This window comes from Hypanus sabinus, chromosome 16 (assembly GCF_030144855.1).
Source record: "Hypanus sabinus isolate sHypSab1 chromosome 16, sHypSab1.hap1, whole genome shotgun sequence".
Classification (NCBI taxonomy): Eukaryota; Metazoa; Chordata; class Chondrichthyes; order Myliobatiformes; family Dasyatidae; genus Hypanus; species Hypanus sabinus.
Genome location: NC_082721.1, coordinates 47628685 through 47643238, shown reverse-complemented (window position 1 = coordinate 47643238; position 14554 = coordinate 47628685). Strand labels below are relative to the sequence as shown.

The 14554-nt window shown below is 44.5% G+C and overlaps 1 protein-coding gene across 2 annotated transcripts in view; it reads right to left on the bottom strand.

Moving 5' to 3' along the window:
* Positions 1–14554, bottom strand: part of palm1a (paralemmin 1a) — a 379936-nt gene that overhangs the window by 252223 nt on the left and 113159 nt on the right. For both annotated transcript variants that reach the window (XM_059991689.1, XM_059991690.1), the window contains exon 3: positions 10967–11047. In XM_059991689.1, coding sequence (XP_059847672.1) covers positions 10967–11047 — 81 coding nt within the window. The remainder of the gene's footprint in view (positions 1–10966; positions 11048–14554) is intronic.

Sequence of the window (14554 nt, the reverse complement as noted above, 5' to 3'; positions counted from 1 at the left end):
CCTTGGAATAAATTATGTTGTTATTATTATTATTATTATTATTATTATTATTATTGTTTCTTTGTTTTTCTTTCTTTTTGTACTTGCTCAGTTTGTTGGCCTTTGCACGTTAGTTGTCTGCCCTGCCGGTGCCGTCTTTGGTTGATTTTATTCTGGTTATTGGATTTATTGAGTACGCCACAACAAAAAGAATCTCAGGGTTGTATATGGTAGCATACACATAATTTGATAATAAATTAACTTGAAACTTGGTTCACTTTGAAGGCTCTAAAGTTCTGAGGGCCCTGTTTACATTGGTAGAGGGGGAGAGATGTAAAATTCAGCGGCATCATTTCAGTATAAGAAATGAGCTGCAGAAGACTGAGAGGTGGAGGGTTTTTTTGTCCAAAGGTGTTTTGAATCCTTGGAATTCTATGCTCAAGGGAAGGAAAGTAGTGGACCATCCTGAAAGTGGTAGTGCAAGAAAGCATATGGCTTTCGTTGCCTTCATTGATTGGGACAATGAGTATGAGAGTCAGGAAGTCATGCTGCAGTTGTGTAAACCACTGGTGAGGCCTCTCTTGGAGTACTGGACGCAGTTCTTGTCACCACATGACTTCAAGTTCCTGGGTGTCAACATCTCAGAGAATCTAGCCTAGGCCCGACACACTAACACAATCATGAAGAAGTCATGCTAGCTGCTCTTCTTCATTAGAAATTTGAGGAGGTGTGGTATGTCGCCAGAGACTCTGGCAAATGTCTATAGCTGTACGGTGAAGACCATTCTTACCGGTTGCCCTACATCCTGCTACGGAGGCTCAATGCACAGGGTCGCTACAGGCTGCAGAGGGTTGTAATCTCAGCCAGCTCCATCATGGGCACAGTCCTCTTCACCATCCACGGTATCTTCAAGAGGTGCTGCCTCAAGAAGTTGGAATCCAACATTAAGGGCCCTCGACATCTGCAATATGTTCTCTTCTCATTGCTACCATGGGGGAGGAGGTACAGGAGCCTGAAGACGCACTCTCAATGATTCAGGAACAGCTTCTTCTACTCCACAGCCAGATTTCTAAATGGTCCGTGAACCCATGAACTCTTATTCATTTTTGCTTCTCTACTTTTTTTTGTAAATTAGGTTTCCTCGTTATTCCATTGGAAGGCATCTCCAATCCGTTGGTTTCTACGTTTAACTCTGTAGGAGATGCAGGTTGTCAGATTCAGTGTGAATCACTCTCTTGCAGTGACATCTCCACAGCTTTTCCAAAGTAACTGCAGTCGTGGGTTCAGTGGGCTCCTGGGTGAACAATGAAGGCAGCAGCATCTGAGAGCACTGACGTCCTCACTGTACAGCTGCTGACTTCCTGTGGAGGGCTTTGCTCACAGGGCTGTGTGCTCAGAGGCGGCACAGGAGCTCTGGATGGTCTCCTGAGTGGTTCCCTCACTGGGCTGCCTCAGATCTCAGGTGAGGAGCCGCTGAGCCAGGAACAAGGTCAGTGAACCCCTCCTCACAGACCAGTGCCTCCGCTGGAGAGAGGCAGGAGGACACAGCCTGTGCACATGGTCACCGATGGACGATACGATTCTTCGACACATCAGACCCCAGTGTCCCAGATTCTCACAATTAAATGTCTGTAACGTCACAGCCCGAGAGACTGAGATTCAATACCAAACTCTGATGCTGAGTGTGTGGGGTTTTCACCGTCTCCCCGTGACCGTCTTGGTTTCCTCTGGCTCCTCTGCTTTCCTCCGCATCACAAATACATGCATGTTGCTGTAAGTGCGTAGGTGAGGGGTAGAACCTGGAGGGAGTTGATGGGAAGAATGAAATGCAAAGGGGAAGGATGTGTATAAAAATGGGGGCTTGATGATCAGCACTGACCTGGTCATCTGAAGGAACAGTTTTCAGTGTTCTGTGTCTCCATTTCACCAAGACACACTGACTGTTCAGAAGCTGAGAACACGTACAATCAGGACAAGCACAAAGAGACTTTTACATAGCATCTTCTCGAACCGTCGCTATGATCCTTTCACTTTGTGCTACTACAAACTCCCTTATCATTGCATCTCAAAGCAGATTTTTCATCTGGCTGATCAGCAACGGGGGAAACCCACTTAAAATGGGATTGAAATACCCTTGAGGAACCCAAACAATGAAGACCAAGAGATGCACAACGAATGTCAGAGATACCCAGAAATATAACTGAGGAATCCATGGGCTCGTTGAATTTTCATGTCTGGTCCCTGGATAGAGTTGGAGACCTTCGTGGATCCCACAGGATGCCTGGAATGACTGTCGGAAACAGCTCTCTGTACAAGACTGGAGTTTAGACGTGCAGAGCAATGTGATTGAGGACTCAGTGATCTCAGGGAGAAGATGCCTCCTTCATCCCTTTGAGGTCAAAGTGCACTAAGGCACAAAAAATTACCTGCAGGAGGATCTCAGCAGGTCGGGAGCATCCGCGGAGGGAAATGGACACTCAACCATTTGGGCTGAGACCGTCTGTTCACAGGCTCTGGTTTTCAAAGACAATCACTGGGTAACACGGCATTCTGAGGGACAGCTCTCAGTCCAGGTTCACTCAGTGTGGATGTAGGAACCGATAATTCAGCTTTCTCCCCTCGGGATCAGTGCAGTTGACTGCAGGTGATCTCTGTCAGAACTCACCGGTGCTACAGAACAAGAGTGGTCTCTCAGACTCTTTATTTTCAGTGAAATGACATTACACGTGTTGGCTTCAGTGAATCATCAAAGATTCCCGCTAACATCTCACAGCTACAATTGGGCAGGAGGTCCCACACAACCAAAGTTCAGAAGTTCAAAGCTCAGTATAAATATATCTTAGAGTTGAACACAAGGACAAACATGTTAAACAAATTAATATAAGTTTTACATAACACGTGCAAAATAAACTAAAATAAATATGACAACTGTAGCGAAAGATTGAGAGAGTATAATATATTCTGAGGTAGTGTTAGCGCTTTTAAGGTCAGTCCAGGATCCTGATGGAAAAGTGCTGCTATTGACCATGAGGTGTGGGTCTTCGCTTGCCCGAGGGCAGCACTGGGGAGAGCATAGCTGGGTGATGGAGGCCCCTGATGATGGATGTCACCATCAAAACTCTTGTGGATTCCTGGATGGTGGGAGAGCTCAACTCGTGATGGAACTGGCTCTCTGTCCAGCTCTCTCTCTGGTATCTTGCAAAGCTGAGCATTCGAGTTCCCATACCAGGCTGTGAAGTTATGCTGCTAAATATAGAGTTTTATTCCCAGGACCGTGTCTGCTCCTGCATTTTATCCTCATCTGCAAACAGAGCCAATGTCAGTACTAGTGGGCAGATGCTCAGGGGCTTCCGTGCATTTCTCCTCTCCTCTTTTAATGAGAACATGGCCCATTCCGTTCAAATACAAATAGGGAAATAAAACCTGGTGAGCATCAGGTTTATCATCACTGACATATGTCATGTGATTTGTTGTTTGTGCAGGCAGTACAACACAAGACACACAAGATTACTGAGTTACAAATAAATAAATTGTGCCAAAGAGGTATAGTGAGTAGTGTTCATGAATTGATGGACCTTTCAGAAATCTGTTGGCAGAAGGGAAGAGTTTGTTCCTAAAACACTGGATGTGGGTCTTCAGGACCCTGTACCTCCTCCCTGATGGTGGTAATGTGAAGAAGATTTGTCCGGGGTGGGGAGGGTCCTATGGACGTATGGCACCTTGCCGAGGCACTGCCCCTTGAGGATGTCCTTACTGGTGCGGGGTGTTGTGCCCGTGATGAAACTTGTTTGAGTTCTGCAGCCTCTTTTGATTCTGTGTATTGCAGCCTCCACAGCAGGCTGTGATACACCCAGTCAGAATGTTCTCCACGGTACATCTGTAGAAATCTACTAGAGTCTTCGTGACGTACCAGATCTCCTCAAACATCAAATGGAGTCTAGCTGCTGGTGTGACTTCTACGTGATTGCATCAATATTTTAGGCCCAGCATAGTTCCCCGAGAAGGTGCATTAACTCAGACTAGCTGGTGGAAGGACTTTCAGCAAGTTCAAGGTTTAGCTGGTATATACGCTTAAGTAGAAGCCTCAAAAGCATATAATTGCTGACAAAATGCTTTTTCACCTCGAATTCTGACCAGATCTCCTCTCCTTGTGCTAATCTAAACCTTATGATTTTTTTACATTACTAAATCCTGGCAAAGCTTTGGACTGTTACCTGTTGTCTGTCTTACCAACTGTGCTAAAAAGTAAAACTTTTTATCTCACAAATTTAAAGAAATAACCTCCTGTATACTGGTGATGAAACACAGCTCTGTCACATCACTTATAGTGCATTTAGTGAGATTTACATTTCTGTGGGAGCAGTCAGTGGAAACATTCTGACAGGTTCCATTACAACCTGCTCTGGAGGCTCCAATGCACAGAATCGCAAGAGGCTGCAGAAGGTTGGAGTCTCAACCCGTCCCATCAAGAGCACAGCCCTCTCTGCCATCGAGGAGACCTTCAGAAGGCAGCATCCATCACTATACCCTCAATATCTGGGACAGGCCCTCTTTGCATTAGTCCCATTGGGGAGGAAGCACAGAAGCCTGAAGACCTACACTCAATGGTTCAGCTTTTTACCGTCTGCCATCAGATTTCTGATTGGGCCATGAATACTGCCTTGTTATTTGTTTTTGCACTATTATTTTGCAACTTGTTGCAATTTTATGGCCGACAATGTACTGCTGTCCCAAAACAATATGTCAGTGATAATAAACCTGACTTTGATTTGGATTCTCAGGAGGGACGTGCAGGCTTTGGAGAGGATGCAGAAGGTGTTTTCCTGGACATTACCTACAATAAAGTGTACTTAAGTAGTATTTGGGCAAACTTGGAATATCTTCTCTGGAGCATAGGAGGCTGTGGAGAGACAGCAGAGAGTTTATAAAATATTGAGGGGCATAGCAAGGGTAGAAAGCTAGAATCTTTTCCCAGGGTAGAAATGTCCAAAACTACAGGGCACAACTTGAAATTGAGATGGGAAAGTTTAAAGGAAATGTGCAAGGCAAGAGAATTGTAGGGACATGGAATGTGTTGTCAGGAGAGGTAGTAGAACCAGATACAATAGTAGTGTTTAGACAGGTACATGAATAAGCTTGGAATGGAGAGAAATAGATCATGCATAGGTAAAAGGGATTAGTTTAAATTTAAGTTCAAGTTCAAGTTTAATTATTATTCAACCATTCACACGTATACAGCTAAATGAAACATCATTCCTCTGGGGCCAAGGTGCAAAATACAGTACATACAGTCACACACAAAATGTACAGTTCCAATATCACATACAGTCACACACAGAATGTACAGTTCCAATATCACATACAGTCACACACAGCACGTACAGGTCCAATATCACATACAGTCACACACAAAATGTACAGTTCCGATATCACATACAGTCACACACAAAATGTACAGTTCCAATATCACATACAGTCACACACAGCATGTACAATTCTGATATCACATACAGTCACACACAAAACGTACAATTCCAATATCACAGTCACACATAAAATGTACTGTTCCAATATCACATACAGTCACACACAGCACGTACAGGTCCGATATCACATACGGTCACACACAACACATACAGTTCCGATACAGTACAATCACAAAATAATATTTACACCAGTCCTTGAGTGGCATGGCTTGAAGAATGATGACGCTGGGTTTGCAGCAGACAGAGGCAATCCAGATTATCTACCAGGAAGCCAACACTGATGGGAGGGCTGGCCTACAGGGGCCAGTGCCCAACCCAACATGGATTCCAGCCTCTGTTCTCTCCTGCACCGCCTCTGGCATCTCCTCTCCTGGACGGCTGCAGTAGATGACGTGGGGCATAACGTTCTGGTCCATGTAACAACCTGAGGCCATGTAGCTCCTCTGCAATCAGGCTCACCTAATACATTGAATGTAGAGTATTTGGTACTTACCAGTGTCCACAGGGTCTTGTGATCACAAGAAAATGTTTAAGGCAAATTACTGGCCGCATTTGTTGGACCAGAGAGGTCATTGCAACTATGATACCAGATTTGCCATGTGCTCAGCTCAGGCATTGTGGGCTGTACTCTACAGTTTTATGATGTACGTGGGTAGGAGGGGAAAGAAGGCGAAGGGAAAGAGGGGTGGTTGGGGAAGGACTGTGGAAGCATAACAATTAAGGACATTCAAAGCTGTGATGATGTTTACGACTACAGGGTACCAAAGTTCGTGGGGATTGCGCAGAAAAGTGTTGAGGCCAAAACCAGGTCAGCCAAAAAGTTTCTGAAACGGTGGAATAGGCTAGTGGTGTCAAGCAGTGCCTGTTGTTTTCTGTGCCTGTGTTAAGCTGCTAGGGTCCTTTATAAATGTAATTGTAAGCTGCACCAGCCTGAATCTGAGAGCTGGTGTGGTGGGGACTGATCATCTGTGATGGCTTCTCCCAGTGGGAGAAGGAACTAACGCTTGCAGAGTGGTAAGTTTATCATTGTTGTTTAAGTTTCCTTCTGGACTAGGAGCAGGAATTCTCTTTCATATTTACGGAGGAACCTTGACGCCTCCTGGGCGCAGGTTCAAGAGCGTCCGTCCTTCCCGTCCTCCCCAAAGAAAGCTAATGAAATTTGGCTTGTCCCCAGTGACCCATGCCAAGTTTGGTCGATACACCATGGAGACCATTCTACCCTGATGCATTCTAGTTTGGTATGATAACTGCTCTGCCTGTGACTGCAGGAGTTTAAGTAAGTTATGAACACCACACACTATTGCAAAAACCAATGTCTCCTCCACTGATTCCGTCTACACTTCCCACTGCCTCAGGAAAGTAGCCAATATAATCAAGGATCCCTCCCACCCTGGTCATTCTCTCTTCTACTCCTCCCCCACCCATAACCTGCAGAAGATAGAAAAGCTCGAGGACATGGATCACTGTGCCACTGTTACAAAGCTCTTAAACTTTGATTTGATCTGTCATGGCACTTGCATTTTGCCTGCCTGGATTACAATTTCCCTGTAACCGTTTCCTTTTTCCATTTGTGTCACCTCAGTGTACTAATGTATCGAATGATCTGTCTGGGTGGCATGTACGCAAAAGCTTTTCACCATATCTCCTTATTTCCAAGTTTGAAGTTCAAATTTATTATCAAAATATGTTTATGTCAACACACAACACTGAGATTCATGTTCTTGCGGGCATTCACGGCAGAACAAGGAAATACAATGGAATCAGTGAAAAGCTCCACACAAAGACCCACAAATAACCAAGGTGCAAAAGAAGACAAACTGTGCAAATATTTACAAAATATTATAAACGATATTGAGAACATGAAATATAAAGTCCTTAGAAGTGAGCCCATTGGTTGTGGGATCAGTTCAGAGTGGAGGTGAGTGAAATTACCCACACAGGACAAGGAACCTGATGACTGAAGGGTAGTAACAGCTCCTGCACCTGGTGGTGTGCAACCTGAGGCTCCTGTATCTCCTTCCTGATGGCAGCAGTGAGAGGAGATCGTGGCCAGGATGGTGGGGCTTCCTGATGGTGGATGCTGCCTTCTTGTGGCAGCACACCTTGTGGATGTACTGAATGGTGGAGAGAGGGATTTATACCGTTCGGATGTAGTAATAATAAACCAGAACCTTCGCGCCCCTTATTTCTGTGTATCGGTGAGGTGGTGGATTGTTCTGTGGGGAAGAGATTGATCTGCTGGTACACTGCTTGCTAAACACAAAGTACACTGCAGATGCTGTGGGCAGATCAAGACGTACAATCAAGCTGGATGAACCCAGCAGGTCGGCAGCATCCGTTGAATTGACACTTCACTCAGCGTCCATCACTGAACTCTCTGGGATTTCAGGGGAAACTTCTTCACACAGAGGATGGTGGGTATGAGGAATGAGTGCCAGAAGCAGATGCAATAGCCGCATTTAAAAGACTCTTGGTCAGGTACATCATTAGACAGGACTTAGAGGGATATGGGCCAAAAAGCAGGCATATTAGGTTAGCTTAAATGGTAATTTTGGTCAGCATTAACAAATGGGGACAGTCCAAAGGGACTGTTTCTGTGGTGTAATGCTCTATTATTCAATATGTTCAATGTTGATCTCACCAACCCCCTCCTGTGACAGTTCTTCGTATCCCTCACATCCCTAACTTAACAAACATTTGTCTACTTCCTCTTAAATACTTCCAATTGTACAAGCTCCCACACCCATTCAGGGTGGAAACCAAACCTCAGAGAAAGTTCCTTCATAACTCAGCCATCAAAGTCACACCAAGTACATGTCCGAACAGCTGCAATGAAAATCTTACCTGCAGCAGCATCGTAGTTATAAAAGATTGCCCCGTGATCTTGTAACAATGACCCTCTGTTTGAGACACCCCAATACCTTTATAAATAATAATTGTGCATTCCTAAAGACAGGAAAAAGTTCCTTCATGATGTCAATTACTACCTACAATGTTGTCTAGGAGATTACCCTTTAACTGCTGGGCAATAGTGGGACATATAGGAGGTCGAGCTATTAACACTTCAATTGCACCCGGCAGGAAGATTGATACTTCTAGCTTGCCAAGCTGGGTGGTGCACACAACACTGCCTCTGAGCTTTGCTTCAACCTTAGCAGCCCCATCTCTTTGGTGTCACACGAAATCGGAGGCATCAGCCATACCTACATAAAGTGCAGGGGGAACTCAGCAGGTCAGGCAGCAAGCTGCCTGATACCAAACACTCCTTTCAACGTGCAGGGTTTGGATTAGACTGTGGGGTGCACAGTAGCAATGCTAATACAGCTCAGGGCGTTGGAGTTCAGAGTTCAAGTCTGTAACGGGTTTTTACATTCACCCTGTTACTGTGTGGGTTTCCGCTGGGTGCTCTGGTTTCCTCCCACAGTCCAAAGGTGTACCAGTTACTAGGTTAGTTGGTCTTTGGAAATTGTCCTGAGATTAGGCTAGGGTTAAATAGGTGGGTTGCTGGGCACCATGGTTTGTTAGGCCGGAAGGGACAGTTCCATGCTGTATCTCAAAATAAATAAGCAGAGAGACTGCTCAAGATACTGCATACACATGGACAATTGATAACTGGTACAGCAAACAGATCAATGAAAGTGATGCTTCAATGTCAATTCAGGGCAACAGAACCAACCTTCCCACTCTACAAATGGCCCATACAGAATGATGGGACAGATTTCCCATGCAATTACAGTCCGCGGATTCCGCATGTGCGGATTCAACCAACCGCGGATTGGGAAAACCCGGAAGTTCTTTCTCCAGCACTCGTCGTTTGATCATGTACGGACTATTTTTTCTTGTCATTATTCCCTAAACAATACAGTATAACAACTATTTACTTAGCATTTACATTGTATTAGGTATTATAAGTAATCTAGAAATGACTTAAAAGTACAGGCCGTCCCCGGGTTATGAATGAGACATGATCAATAAAGTCCGGAGTTGCACTGGGTCCTAAAGACCACCGCACTGATTCAGGTTAAATAAGGTCCTGGGTTCCGCTGGGTCCTAAAGACCACTGCACTGATTCAGGTTAAATAAGGTCCTGGGTTCCGCTGGGTCCTAAAGACCACCGCACTGATTCAGGTTAAATAAGGGACTTGATCATCTGCATTTTTTGGTATCCACGGGGGGTCTCGGATCCAGTCCCCCGCGGATAAGGAGAGCTGACTGTACTTCAGTTGCATAAGACTGCTGATGTCAGACAGGACCCTGGTTGGGGAAGGACTGCTTGGTGCAGCAATTGCTCTGCACATGACTGCATGGAACAGCAGAGAGTTGTAGACACCATAAGACAAAGGAGCAGAAGTCGGCCATTCGGCCCATCAAGTCTGCTCCGCCATTTTATCATGAGCTGATCCATTCTCCCATTTAGTCCCACTCCCCCACCTTCTCACCATAACCTTTGATGCCCTGGCTGCTCAGATACCTATCAATCTCTGCCTTAAATACACCCAATGACTTGGCCTCCACTGCTGCCCATGGCAACAAATTCATAGATTCACCACCCTATGGCTAAAAAAATTTTTTTGCATCTCTGTTCTGAATGGGCACCCTTCAATCCTTAAGTCATGCCCTCTCGTACTAGCCTCCCCCACCATGGGAAACAACTTTGCCACATCCACTCTGTCCATGCCTTTCAATATTCAAAATGTTTCTATGAGGTCCCCCCTCATTCTTCTAAACTTCAAGGAGTACAGTCCAAGAGCAGTCAAACGTTCATCATATGTTAACCCTCTTATTCCCGGAATCATTCTGGTGAATTTTCTCTGAACCCTCTCCAATGTCAGCACATCCTTTCTTAAATAAGGAGCCCAAAACTGCACACAGTACTCCAAATGAGGTCTTACCACTGCCTTACAGAGCTTCTATAAGGCACTGGTAAGCATATCACAGAAACCAGCCTCCCCTTCATGGACTCTCTCTATATATCTCACTGCCTAGGTAGAGCAACCAGCATAATCCAAGACCCCACCTAGCCCAGACACTCTCCCCCCACCACCATCATCAGGCAGAAGATACAAAAGCCTAAAACCATGTATTACCAGACTCAAGGACTTCTACCCTGATATAATAAGACTATCAAATAGTCCTCTAATATGATAAGATGGACTCTTGACCTCACAATGTACCTCGTTATAATCTTGCACCGTATTGATAACCTGTATTACATTTTCTCTGTAGCTGTTACACATTACTCTTCATTCCATTATTGCTTTCACTTGTTGATCCTCAATGCACTGTCTAATGATTTGATGTGTATCTGGGTATACGTGACTATAAGCAAAAATCAATCCACCCATTTGGAGCTTCTCAGTAATCTGTGGCTTGGTGCCAATGAAGTAGCAGCAAGGTGGTTTAAAGAGGCGAGAGCAGCACGTGAAACGATAACTAAGGCTTGGCTGTGGCACCATTTGCGAGAGGGCAGCTGGTGCGTGCACTGTGGAGGGGTGACCTACCTTCAGGTGTTGCAGCTGCCTCCTCTCATCCTCCAACTGCCGTTTCTTGTTCTCGATCTCTGTCTGCCGCTTCCTCTTCTCCTGCGGACAAGACATAGAAACAGCTTAATTTGAAAGAGTCTCCTAGTCTCCGTTCCCTTCATCCTGATTTCCACATCCCATCTCCATTAAACTGGAATGGCAATCTAATTAGACTCTCTTTATATAGGGAGGGGAACTTTAACGATGGAGGTTCACCAAGAAGAGGATGAATTGCACTATTGCTAAGGTAGATCTAAAGTGAATTACATTAAATTCCAAGTAGCTGACATTTGTTATTCACTCCAGCTGCGACTTCATTTGGTGCAATACACTCAAACACCCAACCCCCAACTCCTATCCCACATCTCATATTCCCAGAGTGTGATAGGACTTTTGCTGGGAGCACTGTGCAGGTGTGGAGGGGAGGGTATGGAAGCCATAGAAAGGGTGCAGGGGAGATTTCCCAGGATGTTGCCTGGATTGGGGAGCATGCCTTATGAAAACAGGTTGAGTGCACTCAGCCTTTTCTCCTTGGAGCGAAGGAGGATGAGAGGTGCCCTGATAGAGGTGTTTAAGATGATGAGAGGCATTGATCATGTGGATGGTCAGAGGCTTTTTCCCAGGGCTGAAATGGTTGCCACAAGAGGACACAGGTTTAAGGTGCAGGGGAGTAGGTACAGAGGGAGGGGTCAGTGGTAAGTTTTTTACTCAGAGAGTGGTGAGTGCATGGAATGGGCTGCTAACAACAGTGGTGGAGGTGGATACAATAGGGTTTTTTAAGAGACTTTTGGATAGGTACATGGAGCTTAGTAAACTAGAGGGCTATAGGTAAGGCTAGTAATTTCTAAGGTAAGGACGTGTTCAGCACAACTTTGTGGGCCGAAGGGCCTGTATTGTGCTGTAGGTTTTCTATGATTCTATGTTAACACACATCTGCAACTTCAACTGGCAATCATTGCACACTCACACCACGCTCTGAGTGAAGAAGTTCCCCCTCAGGTTCCCCTTAAATATTTCACATATCTTCTTGCCTGCCTCATTCAAAGGAGTGGCAAGAACACTGGGCCATTAAAGTCAAGATGATGAACTAGAAACTGACCGGCAGGCTCAGCATCTTGTCTAGTCATGTGGGACCTCTGATGCTACATATTGTGAAGCATGGATTTCCACTACTGATCTCTCTTCCTCCCAAATCCGAACGAACTGCAGGTCTGTAAGTTAGTTTCTACGGTCAGTTGCTCAAGTGTCTCAAGTAATGGTAAAATCTGGGGCCAGGTCTTGGGAATGTGGGGAGAACAAATGAGGTTGCAGTAGGATGATTGTTTGATGCCCAGTATGGACAAAATGGGCAGAAGGATCTGCTTCTCTACTGCATTTGTCCATGACAATCACATCTGCACGACTGCACAAGAGCATAAACTCAGTTCCATTTTCTGCAAGGGGTTAAACTGACTTAAACTAGTGTCACTCACCATTTTAACCTGCATTTTTGCCCCTTCCTTGTTAGATGGGGGGAACAAAATCACCTCGTTATACCCCCCTTCCCTCCCTCGTCGACTTCTTTTGGCAGCACATAAGGCCAATCAAGATTTGGATAAAAGAAAATAGATCAAAATACTTCCCAACCAGTCAGAAAGGATGAATTGTGGAGGAGCAGAGTCTTGGAAGTGCAAAGGTCACTATTTCTGGTAGTGTTCAGGAGTATTCTGGAGTTATGTAACTATAGGTGAAATTATTTCAAGCAAGAACCAACCTTCAGTTCTTATTATAAATTGCGGTCAGTAAATTGAAGTTAAACTGCCCCATAATCTAGATCTGGCTTGCAAAGTGGTGACTATGAAGTGTTTGTCTATGCAAAAACCAAGCATTAAGATAATACGGTAGTGTTAATTGGCCTGTATCAATCCAGGCAACATGGCTAATTTTGCACAATTGTGACTTGAGATCAAGCTGGCAGACCAGATGGATGTTGTCACTCCGCAAATCAAACATGGTCACAGGTATAGGCAATCATTAGTTACTGCGTACTCAGAGGCAATCTTTAATATCGGGTGTCTGTCTTCAAAAGCACTTTGACTATTTATGTGAATTACTTTGCAACACCACTGTAGATATGTAATTCAATGCAAGCATTGTCAACCCAAAATATTGAGGTGAACGATGGCATTTTAACTACTGAGATAGTATTGAATCACCTGCTTTTACCTTTGACGTTAAGGGCATAAAAATGTGACATACAGTAATTTTGGGTTTATGTCAACCAGGATGAGGCATTTCAAATGTTAAAAGGCAAGTGCAGAAAATAAACCCTCTGGTGGAGGAAATGTGGAGGTAAGTAGATAACATTAGAATTCAGCCCAGACTCTGTTCCAGACTAGGACTGGTGAAAATCCCAAACCAGCTTTCACTAAAGGAGGTGAAGGCTAGGAGCCAATGAAGCTTTTGCGAGAGAAATTAATCAAATCTGTTGGTTAAAGGAAGCAAGGAATATCAGATTAAGGCAAGGAAATCGTCTGAGGTTCTGCCCAGCCATGTCGAACTGAGTGGTACAACAAGTCTGAGGGGCTGAAGGGTCTCTCCCACTTCTTAGAGTAGAGGAAAGGCAGAGCTCAGAATCAGGATAGTTGCCACTGACATGTTGCTTTGTGGCAGCAGTACAGCGTAAGACATAAAAAACTATAAGTTACAAGTAAATAAATAAGTAAGTGAAACAGGTGAATAAGATAGTGTTCTAGATTCATGGAATGTTTAGAAATTTAATTAAAGATGGGGTGAAGCTGTTCCTAAAACACTGAGTGTGCATCTTCAGCCTCCTGTACCTCCTCCCCAATGGTAGTAATGAGAAGAGGGACTGCTGACTCCTCCAGCGTTTTGTGTGTGTTGCTTGGGTTTCCAGCATCTGCAGATTTTCTCTTGTGTATGAGAAGAGGGCATGTTCCAGATCATGAGAGTCCTTAATGATGGATACTGCCTTATTGAGGCACATCTCTCGCCTTGGCAGAGAATGAGTTGGGGAAGAGAACTGTTGCTGGAGGTGGTTGTGAGACACTAAGAGTCTGGCTGAAGGCCTCAGCAGTGGGGATGTACAGAGACTGTACTGAATATAAAAACACTGTCTGAGAGAGAGTCTGGCCACCTCAACCTGCAATAACAGCAATAGTATTACAAAGACAAAGGTTTAAAATGTTGCTGCTGTTATTTCTGGCCCCAAAAGGTGGTGTGATGATATTTCTTTAAACAGTGGTTCAGTTCTCTGAACAGCAGGGAAATGATTCACAAAAGATGAAAGAAGCCATTCAGCTGAAAGATTGCCAATCTTTCAAAGCTCAGATGAAGGCAAGTTTATAAAATTGGGTTGGTGTCTCATTACTTTTGGAAGTTAATAACTCTGCCAATAACTTTGAAAAGAGTTTTAGTTAATAGATGTAACATTTTAACAAGGAGACAGTGAGTCCTGGTTATCTTTTTTCCTTTCCCCTCTGTATTTTTCAACGTGGGCTTCCTTTGTATTTTTATGTCACTGTAGATAGAAATGTGTTTAATAACTGCATGATTTTGAAGTACCTT